This window comes from Nicotiana sylvestris, chromosome 1, assembly GCF_000393655.2.
Source record: "Nicotiana sylvestris chromosome 1, ASM39365v2, whole genome shotgun sequence".
NCBI lineage: Eukaryota > Viridiplantae > Streptophyta > Magnoliopsida > Solanales > Solanaceae > Nicotiana > Nicotiana sylvestris.
In genome coordinates, this window is record NC_091057.1 from 107,404,291 (window position 1) to 107,430,680 (window position 26,390).

Here is a 26,390-nt window from a genome sequence, read left to right on the forward strand (position 1 = left end):
TATAAACCTTCCGGAGCTTGATCTTAAGTCTTGGATGGTTCTTCAATCAGACTCTAATCTGAATCTTGATGCTTGGCAACTGCAGGTGCTAGCTCATTCTTCTTCAGCTTTCGGATCAGTGCGGGACAAATTTATGGATTGATCCATGTTTTGAGCAGTTCACATCTTTTCCCCGCCTCTGCACTTTGTTTTCAACCCTTTTCTTTTTTCTTTTTTCTTTTTTCTTTTATCCTGGATTGAGACTTCTTCTTTTGGTTGTCTCGAAACTTTTCTCAAGGTAAAAACCTTCTCAGGTACCAAAACAAACGAAACAAACGAAATGTTTCTTTCCTAGTTTCACTAGGAAAATTTCGTGAGTTATTTGTAACCAAAAGTCTATACTACTTCTTTATTGAAAACAATAAAATCCAGGATTGTGTATCATTGGGAAAAAGAGATTAGGGAGTGGAGACTCTATGTCTAAAAGTAAAATCAACTCAGGTTATGCTGGTATCAACTGGGGAATGGCGACCCTATGTTGGAAAGTCATCAGGTTATGCTGGAATCAACTAGGGAGTGGGACCCTATGTTGGAAAACCATCAGGTTATGCTGGCATCAACTAGGGAGTGAGACCCTATGTTGGAAAGTCATGAGGTTATGCTGGCATCAATCAGGGAGTGGGACCCTATGTTGGAAAGTCATCAGGTTATGCTGGCATCAACTAGGGAGTAGGACCCTATGTTGGAAAGTCTTCAGGTTATGGTGGCATCAACTAGGGAGTGAGACCTTATGTTGGAAAGTCATCAGGTTATGCTGGCATCAACTAGGGAGTGAGACCTTATGTTGGAAAGCCATCAGGTTATGCTGGCATCAACTAGTGAGTGGGACCCTATGTTAAAAAGTCTTCGGGTTATGCTGGCATCAACTAGTGAGTGGGACATTATGTTGGAAAGTCATCAGGTTATGCTGGCATCAACTAGGAAGTGAGACCCTATGTTTGAAAGTTATCAGGTTATGCTGACATCAACTAGGGAGTGGGACACTATGTTGGAAAGTCATCAGGTTATGCTGGCATCAACTAGAGAGTGGGATAATATGTTGGAAAAATATAGTTAGGTATTGGAGACCCTATACTACCATGGCTTTGAACTTTTCTTCTCTTTTTCTTTTCATTTCATTTTTCATCATTTTTATTTAAGATAGCGAGTAAAATGCAGGAAAGAATTTGGAGGTAACTTCTTTTTTGGATTGATTATTGCTGCAGAACCATTTTAGTCTCTGCGTGGTTTGATTTTGTTGCACCTGCTTCTTGCAAGGTTACTTTGAATTACACCTGTTTCCTGTTTTTCAAACAAAGAATAATTTTTCAGTTTGAAATAGTGGTTGGTTTTGTGGCCTTGAGCGTTTCAGTCACTTGATCTCGGCCCGGCTCCTTCAATAAGGATCTCCATTGCTCGCTTGCTCTCTGGGATTGGTTTCATTTCTAAACCTAGGGATCTTGACTTTTCCAAAACTTTAATATGATGGTTAATCATGTGTGACTTAAACTTTTCAACTTTATTTTGCTTTTGTGGGCATTTAACTTTTATTTTCTTTATTTTTAGTAGTTTTTGATTTCAAAGCATCGGCCATTATGGCTAGCCAAAGTTGACTCGATGCATCTGCTGAGGCTGGGTGCCTTCTTGGATATTGGCTTGTGTCAAACAAAAACCTTGTAAACCAATCTTTCCATCTTTCCTTTTTCTTAGTTTCGAAACAAAATTAGACCAAAAGGGATTCAAAGAAAAACAAACAATGAAATGGACAAATGAACTTAGACGAGAGGTATCCCTTTCGGGAAAAGGAAACAAGGACTTATCTAGAGTGCATGCGGACTTTAATGAACATGAAATTCCTCTTGGACTGAATTCCCGATCTATGTAAACCGTCCAACTCTCATAAATTCATCGTAACTCATACGTCAAAAATGTGAAATCTTTCTAGGACTCTATTGATGTCGATGGCTGTGAGGATCACCTTTTTTTATTAGTGGCGCCCTTTGCGGGTTTTTATCAGCTGGCCTCTCTCATTTCTCTTCTCACCGTCGCCTTATAGTTCTCTTTGCGAGTTTTCACTAACAAGACTCTCTCATTTCAATTTTCGTTCTTACCATCGCCTTATGATACCCGTGAGTGTTTTCACTAATAAGACTCTCTCATTTTATTTCTCTCATTTTGATTGTATCAGATCGCAATGATTGTATCCTTCAATTTGAACGTTCTCGCTGATTGATGGAAGGAATTGAAAAGGATTTGGGTAAAAGAATTTGGACCGAATTACAACTTTGGAACCTTTCAGGCAATACTATTGCCGGATCATTGTAACTTCTGCCCCAGTTTCAATGTTGGGGAAATGTGAATTTTTGTTTTGGTGTGACTGAACTCCGGAGAGAGGCTGCCTACGTATCCTTTCGGAATCAAGTCGAACGTATTTCAAGGAAAACCTTTTTTTGTTTTTTTGTTTTTTTCTTTTGTTTTGTTTTGCTTTTTTAAAAAAAAATTCATAACAACTTCTTGGTTCCAAAAGAGGGTAATCAAAGAAAAGTAACCAGCTCAAAGGATTAGCAAAGGGTTGGTAGTGTTTGGGTAGCGAGAAATGAAAGCCTTCGTCATTCCAATCGGAGTGTATTAACATCGCGTGAAAGGGTCAAACATAATACCTTTTGACCACATCAGCATTAACAGTTGTTTCGGGATCATTTCCTTCGATGTCTCCCAGATACAACGCTCCTTTTGGTAACCGTTTTCTTACAATGTACGAACCTTTTCAATTTGGAGCAATTTTTCCTTTTGCTTTTTCATGATTTAGGAGAATGTATCTCAGAATGAGTTTCCCCACTTCAAAGTTTCTAGGCCGCACTTTCTTGCTGTAGGCACGGGCCATTATTTGTTGATACAACTGCCCGTGGCAAATTGCATCCATCCGCTTTTCATCAATCATAGTTAATTGTTCCAACCGAGTCTTGACCCATTCATCATCCTTAATCTCAGCTTCAAAAATGATTCGACGAGAGGGAATCTCAACTTTTGCAGGTATTACGGCTTTAGTGCCATAAACCAATAAATAGGGTGTAGCCACAACAGATGTGCGCACGGTTGTGCGATATCCCAATAATGCAAAAAGCAGCTTTTCATGCCATTGTCTAGAACTTTGAATCATCTTCCGGAGGATCTTCTCGATATTCTTGTTTATCGTTTCAACATCACCACTAGCTTTGGGCCTATAAGAGGTAGAGTTACGATGCATAATCTTAAATTGTTCGCATACCTCCCTCATAAAATGACTATTCATATTTACAGCATTGTCTGTAATGATAGTTTTAGGAATACCAAAATGACAAATTATGTTGGAATGAACGAAATCCACTACCACTTTCTTGGTGACAGCTTTGAAAGTAACTGTTTCAACCTATTTTATGAAATAATCAATGGCAACCAAGATGAATATGTGCCCATTTGAAGCTCTCAGCTCGATCGTCCTAATGACATCCATACCCCAGGCAACGAACGGCCAAGGTGTTGACATAGGATGCAACTCTAAAGGCAGTGCATGAATCAGGTCACCGTGTATCTGACACTGATGACACTTTCGAATAAAACTGAAGCAATCCTTTTCCATGGTCATCCAATAATAACCTGCCGGATGTACTTCGTTCATGATCTTCCAGCTTCCTAGGCATCTACGCACCTTAAAAGATTCAAATCTGGAGTTCTTTTGTACAAGACCTCTCCGCTCAAGAAGAAACTGCTGGCGAGCCTTCTAATGGTTCTCTTTTGGTCTCCACTGGCTTGCTCGAGATATTCCTTTGTTTTCAAAAATCTTTTGATATCATAATACCATGGCTGAATATCTGGTTCTATTTCAACTGTATTGCAATAACCATGTCTTTCTCGAATTTGAATCTTTAACGGGTCAATATGTACATTACCCGGATATGGCAACATTACCGCTAAGGTAGCCAGCGCATCAGCTAACTCATTGTGGAATCAAGGGATGTATTTGAATTCAACAGAATTGAACCGTTTTCTAAGATCTTCCACATGTTGCCTGTATGGGATTAGTTTGATGTCCCGAGTTTCCCATTCACCTTGAGCTTGCCGAATAATCGAGTCAGAATCTCCCATGATTAACAATTCTTCCACATCCATGTCAACTGCCATATTTATACCCATAATGCAGGCTTCATACTCAACAATGTTGTTTGTACAGAAGAACCGAAGTCGGGCTATGGCCGAATAGTTTTGACTAGTGGGAAAAATCAAAATTGCCCCAATCCCGACACCTTTTGCATTTACAGCTCCATCAAAGAACATTTTCCAAGCACCAGTGTCTTCTGGAATTACTTCAACTGAATTTACTTCATCGTCCGGAAAGTAAGTACTCAGGGGTTGATATTCACCATCAACTAGGTTCTCAGCTAAATGATCGGCCAAGGATTGGGCTTTCATGGTCGTGCGGGTGACATAGACAATGTCAAACTCAGTGAAAAGGATTTGCCACTTTGCTAACCTTCCCGTGGGCATTGAATTTTGGAATATATATTTTAGAGGGTCCAATCTTGTTATAAGGTATGTGGTGTAGGCCAACAGATAGTGTCTAAGCTTCTGGCTACCCAAGTTAGGGCACAGCAGGTTCTTTCCAGCAATGTGTGCTTGGCTTCACAACTAGTGAACTTCTTGCTCAAATAGTATATGCCTTGCTCTTTCTTCCCAGTTGCATCATGTTGCCCGAGAACACAACCAAAGAATTCTCCAAGACTGTCAAGTACAAGAACAAAGGTCTTCCAGGCTCGGGCGGAACCAACACCGACAGATTTGACAAATATTCTTTAATTTTATTAAAAGCTTCTTGACATTCATCCGTCCATTTAATCACCACATCTTTCTTTAGCAGCTTAAATATGGGCTCACATGTGGTAGTCAGCTGAGTAATGAACCTGCTGATGTAATTCAACCTTCCCAACAGACTCATGACTTCTTTCTTGGTTCTCGAAGGTGGTAAATCCTGAAAAGACTTTATCTTTGTTGGATCTAACTCGATACCCCTCCGACTAACGATAAAACCGAGAAGTTTCCCAGATGGAACTCTGAATGCATATTTTGCTGGATTCAACTTCAAGTCATACTTTCACAGACGCTCAAAGAACTTTCTCAGATCCCGCACATGATCGTCCTACATTCTCGATTTAATGATCACATGATCCACATACACCTCAATTTACTGGTGCATCATGTCATGGAAGATGGAAGTCATAACTCTCATATAAGTTGTCCTGGCATTCTTTATACCAAATGGCATAACCCTATAACAATAAGTGCCCCAAGGTGTGTTGAAAGCCGTCTTTTCTGCGTCTTCTTCATCCATTAGAACCTGGTGGTACCCAGCATAACAATCCACAAAAGACTGTATCTCATGTTTGGCACAGTTGTCAATAAGAATGTGGATGTTTGGTAATGGAAAGTTGTCCTTTGGGCTTGCTTTGTTCAAATCCTGATAATCAACACATACTCAGGTTTTCCCATCTTTCTTCGGCACCGGGACCATATTAGCCAACCACGTGGTGTATCGGACCACTCGAATCACACCAGCTTTTAACTATTTGGTGACTTCTTCTTTGATCTTATCACTGATGTCCGTCTTAAACTTTCTCTACTTTTGTTAGACCGGTGGATAACCAGGATAAGTTGGCAATTTATACACTACCAAATCAACACTTAGTCCTGGCATATCATTATAGGACCATGCAAACATGTCTTTGAATTCGAACAAAAGTTGGATCAATGCATCTATAGTGCTTTCATTGGCGTGAATGCTTATCATGGTTTCACGTACCTCTTTTGAATTGTCCAAATTAACTGGCTCGATTTCATTTAGGTTTGATTTAGGCTTATTATCAAATTGTTCCAATTCTCGATTTATTTCCCTAAAATCATCATCTTCATGACGTATAGGCAAGCCTTTCTTTATTATCATATGGATCGCCTGCAAGCATGTCATGTTATTTAAGTCCGCATTATTAGAACTGAAAGAGAAAGATAAGAAAAATAACAAAAATTAGAAAAGATAATAGAAAAATATTCATAGACGATGAAATATTAATTTCATTCCATTGAATTTGAAGATAGGAGGGTTTACATCAGAATTTAAAAGAACAAACTAAAAACATTCGAATTACACCCTGAAATAACTCAGAATGTAGAAAAGATGGCAAGACTGAACTACCAGAATTCCCATCTGACTGGGAATGAAGTAGCCTTTCAATTTTAAAGTTTAGAATTTGGCCCCATGTATTGCACCTCAGCACTGCTTGAGCCTTTTCTCGGTTGGACCATGTGAACCTCATACAGTATTTGCATCATTGCCCCACAGATGTCCTCAATTTCTTTGACTGTGAAGGCCTCTTCTTCTTCTTCTTCTATATACCTTGGTTTGACAAACGACTTGGCGAGATGCGGGACTAGTTGAGGCAGGGCCCACCCATTTTTTTACGTTCATCGACCCACTTTACGTCGGCCTCGATATCTTGAAAACCTATGCCAAAGAACTTCTCGTTGATAGTCAAAGTGATGGGCTCAGTGATGCCTTGTAAGGATACCCCGAGCCCTTTCTCGGGCTCTTACCCATGTTTGATCATTTCACTAGAAACCATGATTGATGCGTTCGATAAGTCGAGTTGAGGACATGGGGTTCCTTCCTCGCACTGGTCGGCGACCACAATTTCAAAGGCTTGGTAGACGATGTGTTCACTTCCCTCTCTAGCCTCCAAGCACAAGACTGACGGGTCCTTGCAGATTGACTGTTTATCTTCTTTATGGACAACTATTTCTTGGTTTTCATGTTCGAACTTGACCATTTGGTGGAGAGTAAAGGGCACGACTCCTGCGGCATGGATCCATGACCTTCCTAAGAGAAAGATATAGGAAGTGTCCATGTCCAGAACTTGGAATGTTACTTCAAAATCTACAGGGCCAATGGTTAGGACCAGGTCAATTTTCCCTATCGTATACCACTTGACACCGTCGAAAGCACGAACGCAAACATTGTTAGGTATGATCCTCTCTATCCCAATTTCCATCCTTTGTAATGTTTATAGAGGGAAAATGTCAACTCTAGACCCACCGTCTAACATAAATCACATAATATCCTCCACACTTGACAGTTAAGCGAAGGGTTTTGTTGTGGGAGGCTCCTTCTGGAGGCAAGTCATTTTGGCTGAAGGAGATTCGGTTGACCTTAAAAAAATGCTTGCCCATTCTTTCCAACTGTTCAACCGCGGTCTCAACCGGAACATACGCCTCATTCAGCGTCTTTAGAAGCACTTTTCGATGTTCATTTGATCTTATCAGCAAGGACAAAAGTGAAACCTGGGAATGATTCTTTTTAAGTTGATCAATTACAACATACTCCGAGGTTTTCATCTTCCTGAAAAATTCCTCTGCTTCTTCAGCACTAACCGACTTCTTGAGTGGAAACCGCTTCTGCTTTGTTTTGTTTAATTCTTCTGGGTTGTGATACTTCCCAAATTGGTTCATTTCATTTACTTCTCCCGTAACATTATTTCCTTTGTATGTGACTAACATCTTATTGTAATTCCAAGGGACGGTAGTGGGGTCTCTAATGGGATTCTGCGGTACGCGGATGATGACCAAAGGTTCATCCACCCTGGGTGGAATTGTTAGTCTCCACACCATGTAAGTTCCTTTAGGTACATACATCTTTGTCATATTCAGTGTGGCTTTCTTCTGTTCAAATCTTTTAGGAGGGCTCAACAAGAAATGTTCCCTCCTGGAGGCCCTAGGAACGTAGATAATGGCATCTTTAGTAGGTGTTGCCCCTGTCTTTGTTTCTACTGCCTTTTCTGTATCTTGGGGAGTGGAATTTATCTTCTTCTCATTTCTGGCCTATTTTCTCACCGCTTTGGGATTATTTTATGAGTCGGTGATGGCAATGATAGCTTTTAATGTTGGGTCAAATTCTTTGTCCTCACAGATCATCCCAATGACCAGCCTGTTGTTTTAAGCCGGTAACGGGTTGTTGGTTACATTAAGGACCTCCTCGTCCCTTAGCACTACCCGCTTCTGTTCTATCAGATTCTCGACTGCTCTCATAAAGGTCCAATAATATTCAATGCCATGCCCTTCCGCCCCTGAGTGATAAGCGCACCTAGTACCTGGTCAGTATGATGGAGATTCCAGATTCTGCCTGTTTGGGGGTACAGGCTACAACAAACCCATTTGGACTAACTTCAGGAACATGCTGGAATAAGACTCACCAATAAGGGTGAAATCAATCTTCATGTGCGTGTGTTATATTGGTAATTGTTCTATAGTAGACGGGGATTATATGGAGCTTGGTGAGGAGGGTTATTTCTTGGATGTGGAGCTCTATTTTCGTTGTAATTCTGTTGTGTCCTTGCGTATGGTTGGGTGTTCATTACCGTATAAAGATGCGGGGCCATAGCATATGCTACATCCTGGTGGGGTTAGTAATGCTGCGGGGTCCTAGAAGGGTAGCCAAAATAATTCTGGGGTCGACGAAAGTTTCTCAAGCTTAAAGCCATCATGACTCCTTCTTCTTTCTTCTTCCGGTTTGCTGAACATTCTGCGCCGCTCTGGATGGCTTGGGAAGTGGCTCTTATAGCTAATTGACTTATGATGCGGCCTGTTTTCAGGCCGTTTTCTAGCATTTCTCAAATCTTTATGGTCTCGCGAACGGTTTGCCCATGGAAGACATCATGTTTTGGAAATAATCGGCCTCTTGGGCCTGTAAGAAGACATTGACCATCTCGGACTCATCCATCGGTGGTTTTACCTTTGCCGCTTGTTCACGCCATTTGATAGTGTATTCCCAAAAATTTTCCGAGGCTTTCTTTTTGAAGTTGGTCAAAGAATTCCTGTCCGGAGCTATATCTACATTATATTGAAATTGCCTTACAAAATCCAGGGCCAGGTCATCCCATATGTGCCAATGGGAAATGTCTTGGTCCATATACCACTCAGAAGCAATTCCGGTAAGGCTCTCTCCGAAGTAGGCCATTAATAGCTCCTCTTTTACACTAGCACCCTTCAGCTGGTTACAATATCGCTTTAAGTAAGTGATCGGGTTTCCAAGCCCGTCATAACTTTCAAACTTTGGCATTTTAAAGTCAATGGGTAAATGCACGTGAGGGAACATGCACAGATCAACATAGAAAACACTCTTGTGGCCACTCAGGCCCTGCATATTCTTGAGTCTTTGCTTGATGCTTTTCATTTTTCGTGCTATCTCTTCTTGTTCAGGATTCCTTACGGCTCTCTATGTTATATAGGAGACTCACATTGTGGGTGCTGAGGATAAGAATTTGGGGTAACCCGAATGGAGTCCAATTGAAATTGGGGTGTTTGGAAAGTGAAAGTTGATGGTTCAAAGCTTTGTCGAGGCAGTGTTGGTTGCGCCATAGTAGAGGCTAGCAGTGCTATGAACACTGTGGATGCTATTCCTGAAAATGGTGCCTGAGTGCGAACCTTAGAAGGCGTATCGGTGAAATTGGCCGACATGGTGGGGTACCCAAACGAAATGAATAGGTTAGTTACTTGAATAGGGACATTGATAGTTCCTCCCGTCCTGGGGATTAATGCAGGGAAACTAGGGATAATACTGGGTGGTTCCTTGCCGTTAGACCATGCATCCCGCACATGGCATCGTAGCCTTCTATTTTCCTCAACAGCTGCTGATTCCGGCTGCAGGATAACCCATGTCGGGCTATCTTTGGGTTCAATGATGGGTAGATGAATTTCTGATGCCATGGCGATACTTCCTTTAGATCTCACGAAATAAGGGTGTGAAACCAGATTACCATAAAAACCAACCACTTAAAAATAGAACCTTGATTTTAATAGCATACACAATAAACCAGTTAGTTCGGGACATTTAACACATATGGAATCTCATATTGGGGGATGCAACAAACCTGAACAGTTAAATGTGTCTAAATGTTTTGCGATGGCTGCATGTCTCATCCCAACCTTACTATTTCTTTTGTCAACTTTCAAATCCTAAATCTTTCTTTCTTTTGCTCTTTTATTTCTCCATTTTTTTTTCATTCGATTTTCCTTTTCTTTTCTCTCCTTTGTTTTTTTGCTCAGGTTGTCTATAGCTATGATCGAATCCAATGAGGGCTGCCTATGTATCATGACCCCGCATGAATCAGATCATTACATAGTTCAGAAAAATGTAAAATAAAAGAAAAGAAAATTTTAGGTTTTCAATTTCATCAAACAAAATCTTTTTGGGTTTCTATTACAAGGACTTAAAAGGACTGACGACTATAAAGGAAACTTAAAGACTCAAAATAAACAACAACACAACTTCAAACAAAACTCGAAGAAAGTAAAGTATTGATTCAAAAACTAAAACTTAAAAGTACACAATAGCCTCTACTAGTACTCTTGGAGCCTGCGGTACATTAGCCGGTCTTTGTGCGGGCCTTTGTGCAATATCTTCTTGGAGACGGTCTAAATCATCCATCACCTGGCGAACGAAGGTCATCATGGTAGCAGAAAACATAGACCTAGTAATGTTTTCACATGCGTGACATTTCATCACGACATAGTCAGCTATCTCCTTGATCCTTGTTCTGATAATTCCTTTTCCTTGAAGCAGACGCTCGATTTGCTGTGCCCGGGATTCCAACACTTGGGCATCTGTGTTGTTTTGGTCCTGTATCTATTGCACACTTTCTTCTAGTCGGCAAATTAATGCGTAGCAATGCTCTTTTTCTATCTTAAAATCTTTTATTTGCTGGACCATTTCCTTTTCAAGGGCAAACAGCTTTTTCTTTAGAACTGTTACTTCTTTATCATCAAAAGCTTAGATATGAGGCCTTTTGGCGGGCCTTTTAGGCTCAGGCTCTAGCTCATCATTAATGTAATTCCTTCTCTCAAACCATGTGGCATAGCCTGGATCTACTTCACCTTTTGCAAGATCGGGTACTTGGGTATCCTCTTTCAAGTATCGACAACCATCCTAGATTTGTTAGACTAAAGCCTCGGGAAGTGGGGCTTCAAGGTGTAGTTCAATCGCTTGGACACTCAGATCTTCATCCTCAGGCACCACTTGATATCTTCCCAACTGCCTTGAAACCCTCTGTGGCGAATAGGGTTGGACACTCCTCAAGCCCATCAATAGCAAATAATTCTTTGTGTCTGACATATATATGACTTCCCTCACCGGGAGCCATCCCAAAGTCCACTCAATTTGATTTGCCTTTAAAGTTCTCAAATGGACAATCCCAGCTTCAACCCCTTCCGAAGAGTCTTAATCTTTTACTATTTCTTCATAGCTTGCAATGAAGTTGCTCTTGCTGGGGCCGTAGTTCATAAATTTTGGATGATGGCGAAGGTGTTCAATTAGCCACATTTGTAAAAGGATATTGCAACCTTCGAAGAATGTCGCCCCTGACTTACACTGTGTCAGTGCCCGGTAGATATCCGACAGTATTATTGGAGCAAGTGTGTGATCTTCCTTGGCAATTAGAACTTGCGCAATTCTAGCCATACGAATATCAACTGTCCCTTTTTCATTTGGGAAGAACATGATGCCCAAAATGCCACTATGAAGGCAAAGAAATGATGAATTTTCCAAGTATCTTTGCTTTGCTTGTCTTTCAACCCTTTTTCATGCGTTTCAAACCCCTCTGGATGCCCATACCTGGAGTACAGGAAATAGAATGAACAGCAACCCTCACTTACACGGTTCTTTCTTATTTGCTTACTGATGTTCATAATATCAAAGAAACGACACACTAACATAGGCCTCGGGAATATAAGCTGCTAATTTCTTAAGTCCCCGCCAAAACCTGTATACCCGTCTATTTCCTCTAGGGTAGGAGTAAGCTCGAAGTCCGAGAAGCGAAAGACATTGCGGACGGGATCCCAAAAAGTCACTAAAGCCTTGATTAGATTATTCCGGGGCTTGACTATCATGATATCCGTGAGAGCACCCAGATGTTCAACTACCCAGTCTTGCCCCTCTTGGTCCAAGTCATAGCACCACATTTGAAGTTGTAGTGGAGCTTGTTCTACGACATTTAATGGTGGATTTTGAATGGTATTCATTCTGTATTTGTGAGCGGGTAGGTTTAAGGTTGACTCTAGTTTGAAATACATATATGCAGACTCTTTTTGTAAGCATCAGTTTTTAATTTTCAAAGAGAAATCACCAAAAGGTGGCTATTTGTGCAATATCGACCAGAATGGTCATTTTGCAATAGTGGCCCCTTCTTACTTTTGAATAAAGTTTTGAGGCCAAAGTAAGGTACTTTTCTGGGAAAAGTGATGATTTATTGACAGACATGTCCGTTCTTCTAACAGAAAAGTGGGCCACGCGAACGTGTGCACCATTTTTTAGAAGACTCAGAAGGGAAGCGTAAGAAGACAGTTTAATACAGTCCAAATAATATCAAAGCAGTAAATAAGTGGCAATTAGCATATTAGGCCCACAAAATACAGTAATATCAACAATTAATATAGCTAAGTAAAAATCACATTAACAAGCTCGAATTCTTGAACTCTAAACCAGTAATTCTGGGTTCAATCCCCAGTAGTATCGTCAGAGCTGTCACACCTCCTTTTTTTCTAGAAAGGGGATATAAGGGAGTTTTTCCAATTAAAGTGACATTAATTGAAATGGGATTACTTATTTAATTTCAGAGTCGCCACTTGGAATAATTTATCGAGTCCCAAGTCACCGGTTTTTCTTTAAATCCCAAATTGAGGAAAATTTGACTTTATTTAAAAGTCTGCGAAACCAGAAAAACTAGGTAAGGAATTCTGTTAACCCGAGAGAAAGTATTAGGCATTTTCGGGTTCCGTAGTTTTAGCATGGTTACTTAGCAATTTATACTTGGCTTATTTTGTCTAATTACTCATTTTAGGAACTATGTTTATTTTACCTTTTACCGTTATTCACTTGATAATCCGTATTTAAAGAATTAACTTAAGATGAATTACGCGTACGTATACTCGTCCAGTTTTAGTGTGTCAAAAATCATGTCACACGTATGTATACACAATTCCTGACACTTAGTTTATTTAAGAAAAAGGTTTGGTCAAAGTTGCGCGAACACATACTTTGAATTTATTCGAAAAAATTGTAATCCCGATAGTAATTTATAAATCGCGCCTAAAGCATTTCTACGAATATTTGATTTATTTACTAAATGTTTGACCATGGTCACGCGAATGTATACCTTGGTTTATCTTGGGCATCACAACTATGTTACGCATGCGTATACATAATTGTAATAGTTAGTCCAATTTAAAGTGTACCTAAAGTTATGATCATGTCTCTAAGCTAAGTATCCTACATCATGTAACTAGGTGTAAAGGTTCAATACTATGTGAGATATTTATTTGAATCAAATGGGGTAGCTTATGTATTAACTGCCAAACAGGTCCAGATTTAATAGTTTGGGGTCCTGACAAGGACTCAGTCCAAATGAACTCTAGCCCGATACATATATTATCAGTTATCGGATTGGGCTAAGGAATTTATTTCAAAAAAGAAGACAATTTGGGCCTGCTTGAGTCTAATTGACTCTAGCCCGATGCATACTTCAAGGCAACTAAATAAATTTAGACAAAAAATGATTTGGTCCTAGTGATCATGAGTCCAAATGACTCTGACTCAATATCCATTTGTGGACAAATAAATAAAATTACTAAAAAAAAAGAAGATTTGGGTCTGATGATAATGAGACAAGTGACTCTGGCCTAATGCATATTTGTGTGAATAAGTCTGAAATTAAAATTTGTAATATCAGTCATAAGATTTTACCCATACTTTGTTTGTCTTTTAAAGCAGAAAATTAAAGGGGGACTAGGAACGCGAATCGAAATTAAATTTGAATAATTTTTCCTATTGATCGCCTAAGTCTTCTGCTTCTTATATTAAATTATGTTAAATCGATAAGTTTAAAACCTATTTGCATTTGAAAATCTTGAAGTGAATGTTTCTAACCGAGTTGTTTGCTTAATCTAATAAATGAACCCTAAGATATAGTTTCATGAACCCAATTGGTTTGAGCTCGAAACTGTATTAGGGCCTGCTACTCAGTTGACTTGTAAAAACCCAGTTTTATGACCCAAAATTAATAAAACTTGAGTTACTATATTTAATTGTTTTAAGCAATATGCTAAACGAAAAATCTATTCAACTAATTTATCGCACAGAGAAATGTAATAAAAATTAAGTTACTACATTTTTGCTAACTGGACAATGATAACCAAGCTGCCTATTACTATTCTCAAAAAAAATTCTAAAAAAAATAATTTATGCGATACTGTTGCATACGAACATAGTCAAGATACAGATCTTATAAACACATGAATCCTTAAACAGATTTTGTAATTTTTCAGAACACTTTAACATTAAAGCTAATATAACTAAAACGACCTAAAACAGTGTAAATAACTAACTCTATATAAAATTACACACAATTGCTAACCATACAACTAACATGATTTATATAGTAACTTAGTTTATGCTTAAAATCACATTCAAACCAAACCCAGACTTTGATAAGCAGCAAAATCATAGTCATGATATAACAAAAATAAACTTTACATTGTTAAAAATGTACCTTGATAGCAGCAAGAAAAAGAGACAAATAAAGAAAATAACCTCTAAAAGACTTGAGTAGAAACAATAGCAAGAATACCAAACAGGAAAAAACAAAACAGCTTCAAATTCAAACCCAGAAATCCCAGCCAAAATATGAAACTAGTAAGAGTTCTTTGCTCAAAATGAAGGAAAAAGACTCAAAAGGCAGTGCAGAATCACTGTATTTTTAAGGATAAAATTCTGTGTAGGTCTAGCTCTGTAAGTATGTCTATAATGAAGAAGGAAAAGTGTTTATATAGAGTGAGGGAATGAAAGGGATCAGGGTTAGGGTACAAAAAAGGAATATGCCAGCATCCCTAAAATCAAGGAAAAGACATCTTTTCCTCAACAGAAATGGACAGCTGTCCAATTTTTAGTACCTTCATATCTCAGAAAATGGACAAGTGTCCAATTTATTGATATTTTTGGATCTTATCCCTATTTTCCTACTCAACATTAGGACAGTTGCCCCTATTCTAAAAATTTCTAGTTTTTCTGAATAATTTTCAGAATTAAAATTCCAAAATTGACCCTTAAAGGTCTTGGAATTGCCTCAGAACTCGAAAGGTTTTGGGCCTGAGTCATTTGACTCTTGGCCTGAAGAGCTTGGGCTCTTAAGCTTTTAACAAAGCTAGAGCCACTTCAGTGAAGCCCAATTATTTAACGATTAACAAAAAAAATAGTAAATAAATAACAATAATTAGTTTAACTTTAACAATTTAAATAAAATAACAAGCAAACAAAATAAAGACAGTAATACTGAAAGAGAAATAATAAACGTAAAACACATAATAAAATAGAACAAAAAAAATGAACAGGAAATTAAACAACGGCTACTTTTTGGCAAAAGATCTAGTCGATAAAAACCCTCGCGCCAAGACACTCTCCCCAAATCTAAGATCCCGAGTGAGAGATCTTGTCGCGAGGATTATTATACAAACTAGATTAAGGTTTGAAATGGGGAGCTCTAGCCGCTAAAAACCCTCATTCCAATACACCCATCTGGGATTTGAGATTCCTGATGGGAGATATTGGCACGAGGATTATTATACGGACTAGATAAATTTTAGGGTTTTGAAAATCTTAGATCTAAAATCTGGAGCTTTCAGTAGGGTATTTTTGGGTTTTATAGGTAGATTGGGGTTCTAAGAGGTGTGGTGGTTGTAGGGTATGAGCTTAGGCGAGTATAGGTTTTTGCCGCCGCCATAGGCGATTTTTGGCGACGGTTTTAGGGTTTCTGTTTTTTTTAGATTTAAGATTTGAGATTTTGTAACGACCCGACATGTCATTTCGAGTAGTAGCACTTTGCTCGGTATCTTGAAGGCTCAGTTATCTCCGCATGATGTATTATGACTTGCATAAATCGTTAGTATTGATTTTCAAGTTATCTGGAATCGATTTGGAAGAATGAACTTCAAGATTTGAGTTCTAAGTTGGAAGAGTTGACCAAGTTTGACTTTTAGTATTTGACCTCGGAATGGAGTTTTGTCAGTTCCTTTAGCTTCGTTGGGTGATTTTGGACTTAGGAGCGCGTTCGGTTTGTTATTTGGAAGTCTATAGTTGAATTTATCATGAAATGGCAGAAGTTGGACTTTTGGGAGTTTGACTGGGAGTGGACTTTTGATATCGGGGTTGAATTTTGATCCCAAAAGTTGGAGCAGTTCTGTAATGTCAAATGTGATGTGTGAGTAAAATTTCAGGTCATTCGGAGGAGATTTAGTGGGTTTCGGCATCGTTTATGGAATTTGAAAATTTAGAAGTTCTTAGGCTTGAATTCAAGTGTAATTTGGTGTTTTGATGTAGTTTTGATTGATGTTATAGGATGTGTTGGTATATTTAGTCGAGGTCTCGAGAGCCTCGAGTGAGTTTCGGGTGGTTATCGGATCACTATGTGGCCTTGGAAGGTGGAAATACCTGATATCTGGTGTTTTGAAAGTTGCAGGTCTTGGATCATTAGAAATGAGGACGCAGTATGAAGTTTGCGGACCGTGGTAGGAGTTCGCGGACCGCGGCAGGTGAGGTTTTGGGTCCGCGGCCGCGATGGAAATTCCGCTGACCAGTAGTGATTGCTCGAACGTGGTGAGGAATACGCGGACCGCAGGCTAGGGGTTCAGAGAGCTATATATACGAGGTTTAGGGTTTTATTTCATATCTTGAACTTTGGGAACTCGGTTTGAGGCAAATTTTTGGGAGTTTTTTAAGAAAATCATTGGGGTAAGTAATTCTAACTCGGGTTGGCTAATAATCATGAATATATCATTGATTTCATCTTTTGATTTGTGATTTGGGATAGAATTTGGGGAAAAATTTATGGCGTTTCATAAAATGAATTTTTGGGTTTTAAAAGCTGATTCGAAGTCGGAGTTGAGTGAAACTAGTACGGTTAGTCTCGTAATCGAATGGGTTATCGGATTTTGTGATTTTTTTCGGGTTCCGAGGCATGGGCCTGGGTGTGATTTTTTACCAAATTTGGGATTTGATTTAGGATTCGATTTAGGATTCGATTTTTAACATTTGGAACTATTTCCTTGGGCTTTATTTGATGTATTTGAGTTGTTTTTATCTAGTTTTGAGCCGGTCGGAGGCCACTAAGTGCATGATGGCATTTTTGGAGCATCGTTTGGCTTGCTCGGTATTGTTATTGTCTTATTCGAGGTAAGTATTTTGCCTAACTTTGTTGAGGGAATTTTTCCTCGTATTTTTCATTGTTTTCCACATGCGAGGGTGATACATATATGAGGTGACGAACGCATATGTATGTGCCAGGATTAATCATGCTCGGGGAGGGGGGAGGGGGTGGATTATGTTATATTTATGTTTGTAGAATTTTGTGACCCCTTGCTTCATGCCTTACTTGACTCTTAGATACCAAGAACATAATATTAAATGATAGAGATCAAGACTTAACTTATTATAACTTGATCAAATTTGACAAAAAATCTGAGAATACATTGATTGTGTATAACTCGGTCATCTCTATGCGAAATCATTACTACATTACTACGGTCGATATACTTGAGATACTAGACTCTATAATTGTGTTATGGATCATTTGTGAGATTTGTGGATGTATTTGAATAATACGGTTCTTGAGGGTTGTTAAATCATTGTTGTCTTGTAAAACATTGATTGAGAATTTGCTTGGAATATCCGTTAAAACACTCTCCTTGATGTCATTTATGCTTCCTGCCTTGTTTGCCATTGATATACATATGCTTAATAAGGAAGAGTGTAAAGCACGAAGGGTGATGTCGTGCCATTATTTATACATTATCATGTGAGGAGGAGTGTAAAACACGAAGGGTGATGTCGTACCATATTATTGAGAGTAAAAACACGAAGGGTGATGTCGTACCACATTATTGAGATTAAAAGCATGAAGAGTGATGTCGTGCCATATTATTGAGAGTAAAAGCGCGAAGGGTGATGATATGCCATATTATTGAGAGTAAAAGCACGAAGGGTGACGTCGAGTGTTGATTCAAAAGTTGTTCGTGCGTTTGGTTATAACTGCCACTTGTCCTTGGTAGTTTATATTATTGCTAATCTGTTTATGTAACCTTCAAACAGAACATGTATTTATTTGTATCAGTTTTGAAATTCCAAATCTTAGAAGCTCGTGATTCGTGCTACCAGGTCTTGGTAAATTCGTAAATGCTAAGTTATCTTCTCTTTTCCTTTATAACCTCAGTTGAGTTGTGTTTTTCTGATAGTCGGCTTATCTAGCGTGTTGTGTTAGGCGCCATTACGACTTGTGATTTTTGGGTCGTGACAGATTTTTGGTGGGGTTTTTGGAGATTTGATTAGTAGGATGAGGTTCAGGAAGGTAATGAGAGTGTATGGGGAGAGTTTGAGGAATTTTGGAGGTTCACCGCCGCCGTAGGCGATTTCCGGCGATGGGGTAGGGCGGAGCTAGTGTTTCTGGGGGGTTTTTAGGCTTGGGATCCACTAGTTTATGGTTTTTTTGGGGGTTTGATTGGTGGGTGGTTTAGGAAGAGTGAAGAGAGAAGATAGGGTGGATTCGGGGTGGTTTTAGTTGTTGCCTCCGTCGTAGGTGATTTCCGACGACGACTCTAGGCGGAGGGTGGAGAGGCGGCTAGGGTTTGGGATGGGGGTGTTAGGGCAGCTAGGTTTTTAGGGGCAACTAGGTTTTTAGGGGCGGCTAAGAGAGAGAGATATATGAGAGAATGAGGGGTTTGAAATGAAGGGGGTAAGAGAAGGTTAGGACATATATATGTAAAAGGGGAGGGGAGTTCCGAACCGTTGGATTTTGTGAAGATCAATGGCCACGATTGCATGGTGCTTAAACAACATCGTTTGGCTTTAATTTTGGGGGGGGGGACTGGTTTTGGGGAATTGGGCTTGGGTATTTTTGGGTTAAGTTTTAGGATTGGGCTTGGTTTTAAAGACTTAGCCCAGTCCGGTTTTAGGCTAATCAAATCCCTTTTGTTTAATTAATTTTAAAACCTAACTACTTTTAATTAAATCCTAAATTAAAAGCTAAATTGTATCAAATTAAAAAAAATTACACTACTTATCTATTTGTATTATTCTCACAATTAGTCAAACCCCAAAAAAAGAAAATTACTAGTTTTAATTATTAAAACTAAAAATGTCAAAAATAACAATTTTTTGTGATTTTCTTTTAATGATGTAATTAGATTATGTAATTAGGCATTAAATTAAATGAAAAACCTAATAATTCAACATGATGAAGGTTAAACATTTTTTTTGTTTTGATATTTTTCACAACTTCAAAATAGAAAAAATGCAACTAAAAATGCAAATAATCTCAAATAATTGCCAAAAATCCTAAATAAAATTTAAAAATAAATAGGACTAATTTGTTTGTCAATTTTGTATGAGTATTTTTTATAGGGTAAAAATTACATGCTCACAGCAGGTGACACACATAATTTATGAGCAGATAGTGAAGGATACATACCTCGGTTGCTTCTGGGAATGTCAGATCTTTACCTAGAGGGGTCGTTTACCTGGTGAAAATTGGGGACGTGCGGTCTGTTGTAAGGTTGATGCCGATCTCTATCCGGTTGCAGCATTGGAGGGCTTTTTCTCGTAAAAATGCTTAGTTCCCTCTTGGGTTCGGATTGCACCGAGATGAGTCATTGGGTTGGCCCGTTGAGGTCTTCTTCGTCTGCTCTGACCTCGGCACAATAGGTATTGTGGATCTCGTCCCAGGTAGCAGATGTTATTTCATTAATCGGCTCAACAGCTTTCTAATCACCCTCGAACCTTCTCTATTAGCCCATTCTGGAATGCTATTACGGCCTTGCCTTCGGAGACATTTGGTAAGGTCATCGTCACCCTATTGAATTTAGCTAAGTAGTCCCTCAGTCCTTCCCCTGAGGATTGCCTGATGGCGAAGATATCATTTACCCTTGTTTTAGCCTTCTTAGCTCCGGTATGTGCTGTTACAAACTTGTCCTCCATCTCCTAGGATATTTCTATGGAGTAGGCTGGCAACTGCGAATACCACGTCAACGCCCCTCCTGTGAGGGTTTTACCGAACTTTTTTAACAAGAAGGAGGACACCTATTTTTTTGGTGAGGTTGTTTCCTTTTACTGCGGTGATATAATGGGTTACATAATCCTCGGGATCAGTCATCCCATCATAGATTCCGGGGTACGGGGTCATCTTGAAAGTTTTTTGTATGGCATGAGGAACAGCTTCCTCTCTTTACGACTGTTCCACAAACCTGTCGACGTCTCTTTTTTATATCAATTTGGGTGTACTGGTATCTTATCTACTCGTTCTTGATGCGCTTTCATATGTTCCTTGAGTGCTCTGTTCTCGTTCTCATTTTATTTCATTCTTTTTAGCAAGGGCGATGAGGGCGTCATCACCTACACTATCAACAGGCGTATGGATATTACCTGAAGCCGGAGGGTTCAGCTGGTTGTCCTGCCCATTCTTATGCTGGACTATAGGGATCCTTGGGGTTTCCATGGTCGTACACAGGACCTGCTTGCTCATCATACTGGCGAAAGTATAAGTTAACCAAGCCTCTAGGAGTTTCTTAATGGCGGATGGTGCTCCTTCTTCCGCGGACGTGGAAGCCTTTTTTTGTTGGGTTTGTTCGTGCTACAAAAGGGCATCGGTTACATCCCTAACCTAGGGGATGTCGTGGGGATTACTTTTTCATCTTGAGTTTCGTACCCTTCATCGATGGCGCTCATTAGATTGAGCGGGACGTTGTCCGTCGCTCTTGTTCCTTTTCCTTTGTCGACCTTTCCCTGGTTACCTACCATGGAATCCTTGTTTGTAAAGAGAAAAAGGATAGCTTTACAGTATGTTATGTTAACAAGTAATGACCGTTGAAGATGTGAATGAAAACTAATAGTTCAACTATGAAATTACCACAGATAGCGTCAAACTGTATTACCCAAAAAACAGATTTTGGATTTATACAATTAATTTACTAGAAAATCGGGGATAATCACAGCCAATATCAATACTCAAGGACAGATCTAGAATTTTATAATAATTATGTTAAAGTGCAACACCAAACAAGATAACTTTAGATAATAAAGAAGCAATAAAGATTTAGAAATGTAAAGGTTAACAATAAATGATAATAAATGACTTCTAAATAATAAATGAGATAAAAGTCAATCCGACAAAGATGAGATTTTTGGATGTTTTTCTGATAATGATGAATGATGATGAGCAACTCTTTATTCCAATCCTTCTTGGATCGGGTGAGAGGGATAAAAGAAATGAAGTATAAAGTCAAGCTTTGTTTCTGTTCAATAAAGCGAGAATCTCGTACATAGAATATTGATGAAATCCTTCACAAAAAGTCCAATGTCTTTTTTGATCTACATCCCTTCCTCTTTATAAGAGCACATGTGCCTCAAAATCGTAGATAGTACAACAGAAAAGAATATCCTAAAATATTCTCTAGGGAATCTAAATCATAAAATTGGTCGTCACTTCGTATCGAAGGCGGATGCTCATCCTCGTCCTCGTCTTCTGTTAAATCATTTCGACCTCCGACGACAATTTATCCTCCACACTTGACCTCGACCTTTTGGATTTAGGTTACACGTCACAGCCTTCAAAGGCTCTATTGCCGTTGACCGGGTCAAACACATAAAATGAAGTTTTCGCCCATACACTAATAAGCAAACTCTTAATTTTAGGATTCTAATATTACCCTTTAATGAGAACCTTTCACAACTATACAAATGGTATGACATGTTTTGCACCACAAGTTTCAAAAGATTTATAGTCTACAAATGTTATAGCATGTTTATAATCACAATTTTCTAAAGTTTTTTTTTTAAAATTCCGTTCCAGTCAAATAAGTTCATATAAATTGAAAATGAGAGTATAATTTTGTAGAAAATATAGTAAAAAATTGTTTCACTTCTCGATTAATAATATATCGTACAAACGTAAAGACCACAGTGATATTTCGATAATTAATCTGAATGGAAAGATATGCACATCATCAGCAAAAGACCAACAGGTGTTTAGCAAAGTATATTCATTTTTGGTTTTAAATTTTAATAACTTGAATATGCACTAGAATAAAAACTATGAGGCAACTCACCAAATTAAAAGTGCTCAAGTAATTTGCACTGATAGAGTTGATTGAAATTAGATGCCCACCTTATCTGCTCAGATGTTTTTCTCCTTTTCCTTTAGGGGACCATTCAGTACACCAAGATTATTAAAATTCCCAGAAAAAGGACATTTATCTTAATAAAAAACCTAAAAAGCTCCGATTAAACTAATTAGAGATATTAAGAATAATACTTTGACACGAATTATAATGGTGCGAACTAACTGTTCCTTTTTGTCATTAGGGATGTTCACAAAAGCCAATATGATTCGTCTTAATTGACTTGAGTTAATTTCATGGGCCATAATGTTTTGGAGAACGTCACCAAGATAATTATACTATGATAGGAACAGTACTTCTATATCACTTTTAGTATATGGTTATATTTTTAGAATTTGGTTATATTAATGAAGGAAGTTGCGAAGGACAAAAGTTGGTGATACTGGTTAAATGTTCTATTGTAGTTGACTATATAAAGATATTAGAATAACATGACAGTTAAAATACAACAACAACCCAGTATAATCTCAACCTTATCCCTACCCTGGGATAGAAAGATTGTTTCCAAATAGAAACCCGATATCCTTCCCTCCAAGAACTTCCCACCTTGCTCTTGGGGAGACTTGAACTCACAACCTCTTGGTTGGAAGTGAATGTTGCTTACCATCACAGTAACCCCTCTGGTCTAGTTAAAATACTACAATGAGTATTTAACAAAGAATATCGGCTTAATGTACAAGATTACTAGCCATCACATTACTGTATGTCTTTAATTAATTGTTAAAAATGGGAATCTTACAAAAATGTATCAAAAAAGACTATATTAATTCAACAACTAGCCATTTTAGTCATGCTACCAAAACTAGTCAAAAATTTTACCAATGATATACAATATTCAAAAAAAGATTTTTTTTTCAATGAGTATGGTTGCAATTCATTGAAAACACATAGATGAGGCAATATACAAAATTTGACCAAGTTTGAAGGTGAATTAGACTAGTTTGGATTCAAAATTCATTACTAATGATATACAAGATTAAAAAAAAAATAGAAAAAAAAAAGAAGAAGATTTTTTCAATGGATTATGGTTGGAATTCGTTGAAAACATATAGATGGGGCAATATACAAAATCTAAAAAAGATTGGAGGTGATTTGGACTAGTTTGGTATCAAAATTTGTAGTTAAAATCGAGTTTAAGATAATTTTTCTGCGACACATGTATCACACATGTATTTCACGTACATGTATATATGGATATACATGTGATACATATTTGATACACATATGATACGTATGTGATATACACAGTGTGATATGCATATCATCTTTTTTCATGTTCATCATCTACTTCGAATTTTTCAAATCAAATCACCTCAAAACTCCATCAAATCATCCAAATTCTGAGATTCAAATTCCATAAAATGTACTCAATCTATTCCAACAACACCTACTCAAAAGAAAACAAAACAAATTAACTTTTTTGGCTACAAATAACTAATTGGCTAGTATTGGTAGCATTTAGCTAATATTAGTAATATTTTGTATCAATTTTTGAAATAAGTTGATTATGAAAAGACATAGTTGGGAAAGAGTCACAGGTCTATGCAGCAACGAATGTAAAAATTGCACGGGACGCCCTATTTGGGCCGCCCTTTTTAACCTGTAGCCGCTTTGTCTTTCTGTTACCCATTTTTTTTAAAAGCCTTTTAAAAAGACTATTTTGTCTTTCTTCATTAAAAGACTATTTTCTCTCCAAGTATACGCTAGTCCTTTACTGTCTTTGTCTTTCTCTCCCGTTATTCGCGTTTTTTGATTTGTTCTTTTCTGAAATCAAAGGGTTTTCGTCGTTGTTTTGATTTTTCAACTGCTATTCGTCGTTGTTCCCACATTATGATTTAATCACAGGTACATTGCATTAATTTTCTGGGTTTTATTTTACGATTTTCTGTGTTTTTTTTTCTGGTTTTGGTTTTGATAGTCATGTATTTATGATTAAATATTTTCTTAGTGTTTAGTTTGATAAGTGCATTAATTTTACTTTTACGATTGTGTTTTTAGGTTTTTTGAATGAGTTTTTATGTTGTTGATGAAAATTTTATAAATTCTTCAGTGATTAGACGTCCAAATTTTAAAAAATTTTGAGAGTTAAATAGATGATACTATTAAAGTGATTATACCTTAGATAGGAGCTGAAGTTTTTTTTCTTCATGTTTTGGCATTATTTTTGGATTTGAATTTGTGTTTTGTTTTTTGTAAAAACTACAGCATGGGGCTGAATGTTTTGTGTTTTGTAACTGGTGAGCTGAAGTTTTTGTGTTTTGTTACTGGTGAACTTCAGCTCTAGAGCTGAAGGTTTTGTTTTTGTAACTGGCGAACTTCAGCTTTAGAGCTGAAGTTTTGTTTTGTAACTGTCGAACTTCAGCCTTCTTAGAGATTGAAGTTTTAACTAATCTTTTTGATAATGTCCTGATGTTATTTTTTGTATGTTTTACTTTTTTGAACAGATGGCACCTAAAGCACCTAAAGATCCTAATGCAGCTAAAGTACGCAAAGCAGCTAATGCACCTAAAGTACCTAGACTACCTGTAATACCCCCAGGTCCTTATGTCCCTACTCCTCTACCTACAAGACCAGGTCAAAGATATTTTGAGTTTCGAGATTGGTTTAGCTCTAAGGGTTACTGGAAGGGTAACCACGATTTGAAGAAATTAATTGCAACTTTCTACAACGGGATAAGCTTCATAATGGTACATTTCGATACATTATGGCTATAGAGAATTTCAAATGCAGCATGAAGTTGGTTCATTGTCTGTGTCTTTCTCGAATATTCACGAATGATCGAGACACGATTAGTTCCAAGATTTTTGGCCATGATGTTTCCTTCACCCTTGAAGACTTTCACATTATGTGTGGTTTGCAGATCACAACACATAATGTTGAAAAACCAACTAATCGAGAGAGAAATATTCTGAAGCGCTATTTTGGTAAGTCCAAGGGTGTGACTTTGAAGGATATTCGAGATTTTATGACTCGGAATGAAATTCTAAAGAATGATATAAATCACATACACGTGTGCGAGAGCGATGATGATGCTGTGAAGCTTATGAAAATTCTTGTTGTAGAGTCTATTTTGTTTGGGAAAAAGACTGAGTCATCTGTGATGTAGGGGTATGCATCTATTGTTGAAGATGATAAGGTTTGTGCTGAATATCCTTGGGGTAATGTGGCTTATGAGAAGCTCATTTACTCACTGAAACATGCATTGGACAAGCAGAGCAAATTCCATGCAACTGAGTATAAACTTGGTGGATTTCCTTATCAGTTATGTGCTTGGTTCTATGAGCGCTTCCCAGATATTCGGGAGAAGTATATAAGAGAGTACGAGTACCTTGATACCCCTCAGTTCCCAGGATGTTACGTTATGTATGTGTGGGAGAACCTAAATTTCCCGAACTTTTTGAGATGTTCAGTAGTCATGAAGTAAGTTACTTTTTTTTGTCTTTGTGTTAATATGTTGACGTATTAGTTTTCTTCTTCTCATAATATACTTTTTTGTATTAAATAGAAATATTGCAGCTTTAGGGTATTAGATATAATTCCTACAGAAAAGGAATTGAATTCAATGCCTTTAATTGGCCAATTACCAGCAGTTGGATTCGTTCAAAGGTACTTAACGCGGGTCCTTCAACTGGTGAATCACCACGTACTCTGAGTTGATCAAAAGAATCGAATCGAACTCATGTTATTGGTGAATTACCACGTAGTCGGAGTCGATCAAAGGAAGCGAATCGAACTCCTTTTATTGGCGAATCATCTCGTACCCAAAGTCGTTCTTACCGTTCTACAAGTGACTTTGATGACAATGAATTACTCGACACAATATGTTCTGTAAGTTTTGATCTGAAGTTTTTTGGTTTTGTGTTTTGTAAAAGTACATCATGTTTTTGAGCTGAAGTTTTGTTCTATATCTGAATTTTTGTTGTGTGTCTATTCTAGAGATTAACGATGGAGGTTTAAAGGCATGCAGAAAAAGAAAGAAGCACAATCATGAAAGAAGTTTTCGATAAGTTTAAAAGGAGGAGCGATCTGCTTTTATGGATGCGGTTTTTGTAAAAGTGAAGGTAAGCTAATTTATAAAGAAA

The 26,390-nt window shown here is 38.0% G+C and overlaps 3 protein-coding genes across 3 annotated transcripts; all 3 read right to left on the reverse strand.

The window, feature by feature from the left end:
- Nucleotides 1-2,785: 2,785 nt before the first annotated feature.
- LOC138872939 (uncharacterized) lies at nt 2,786-3,963 on the reverse strand. Its single transcript, XM_070151364.1, has 2 exons — nt 3,745-3,963; nt 2,786-3,427 (listed from the first exon to the last, which is right to left on the reverse strand). Exons 1-2 carry the CDS (start codon nt 3,961-3,963, stop codon nt 2,786-2,788), a joined length of 861 nt encoding a protein of 286 aa, XP_070007465.1.
- A 42-nt stretch (nt 3,964-4,005) lies between these two features.
- On the reverse strand, nt 4,006-4,542 carry LOC138872949 (uncharacterized). Its single transcript, XM_070151375.1, has one exon. It carries the CDS (start codon nt 4,540-4,542, stop codon nt 4,006-4,008), a length of 537 nt encoding a protein of 178 aa, XP_070007476.1.
- A 157-nt stretch (nt 4,543-4,699) lies between these two features.
- On the reverse strand, nt 4,700-7,094 carry LOC138872955 (uncharacterized). The gene is made up of 4 exons (XM_070151381.1): nt 6,640-7,094; nt 5,852-6,041; nt 5,241-5,389; nt 4,700-5,105 (listed from the first exon to the last, which is right to left on the reverse strand). Exons 1-4 carry the CDS (start codon nt 7,092-7,094, stop codon nt 4,700-4,702), a joined length of 1,200 nt encoding a protein of 399 aa, XP_070007482.1.
- Nucleotides 7,095-26,390: the final 19,296 nt, after the last annotated feature.

Coding starts and splice junctions, on each gene's coding strand:
- LOC138872939 (XM_070151364.1), bottom strand. CDS start 3,963: ATGTTGCCATATCCGGGTAATGTACATATTGACCCGTTAAAGATTCAA. Junction 3,428..3,744: donor GTTTCTTCTTGAGCGGAGAG/GTCTTGTACAAA, acceptor TTCATAAAATAG/GTTGAAACAGTTACTTTCAA.
- LOC138872949 (XM_070151375.1), bottom strand. CDS start 4,542: ATGCCCACGGGAAGGTTAGCAAAGTGGCAAATCCTTTTCACTGAGTTT.
- LOC138872955 (XM_070151381.1), bottom strand. CDS start 7,094: ATGGAAATTGGGATAGAGAGGATCATACCTAACAATGTTTGCGTTCGT. Junction 6,042..6,639: donor AGTGAAATGATCAAACATGG/GTAAGAGCCCGA, acceptor TTTCTCTTTCAG/TTCTAATAATGCGGACTTAA. Junction 5,106..5,240: donor TTCCATGACATGATGCACCA/GTAAATTGAGGT, acceptor ATATGCATTCAG/AGTTCCATCTGGGAAACTTC.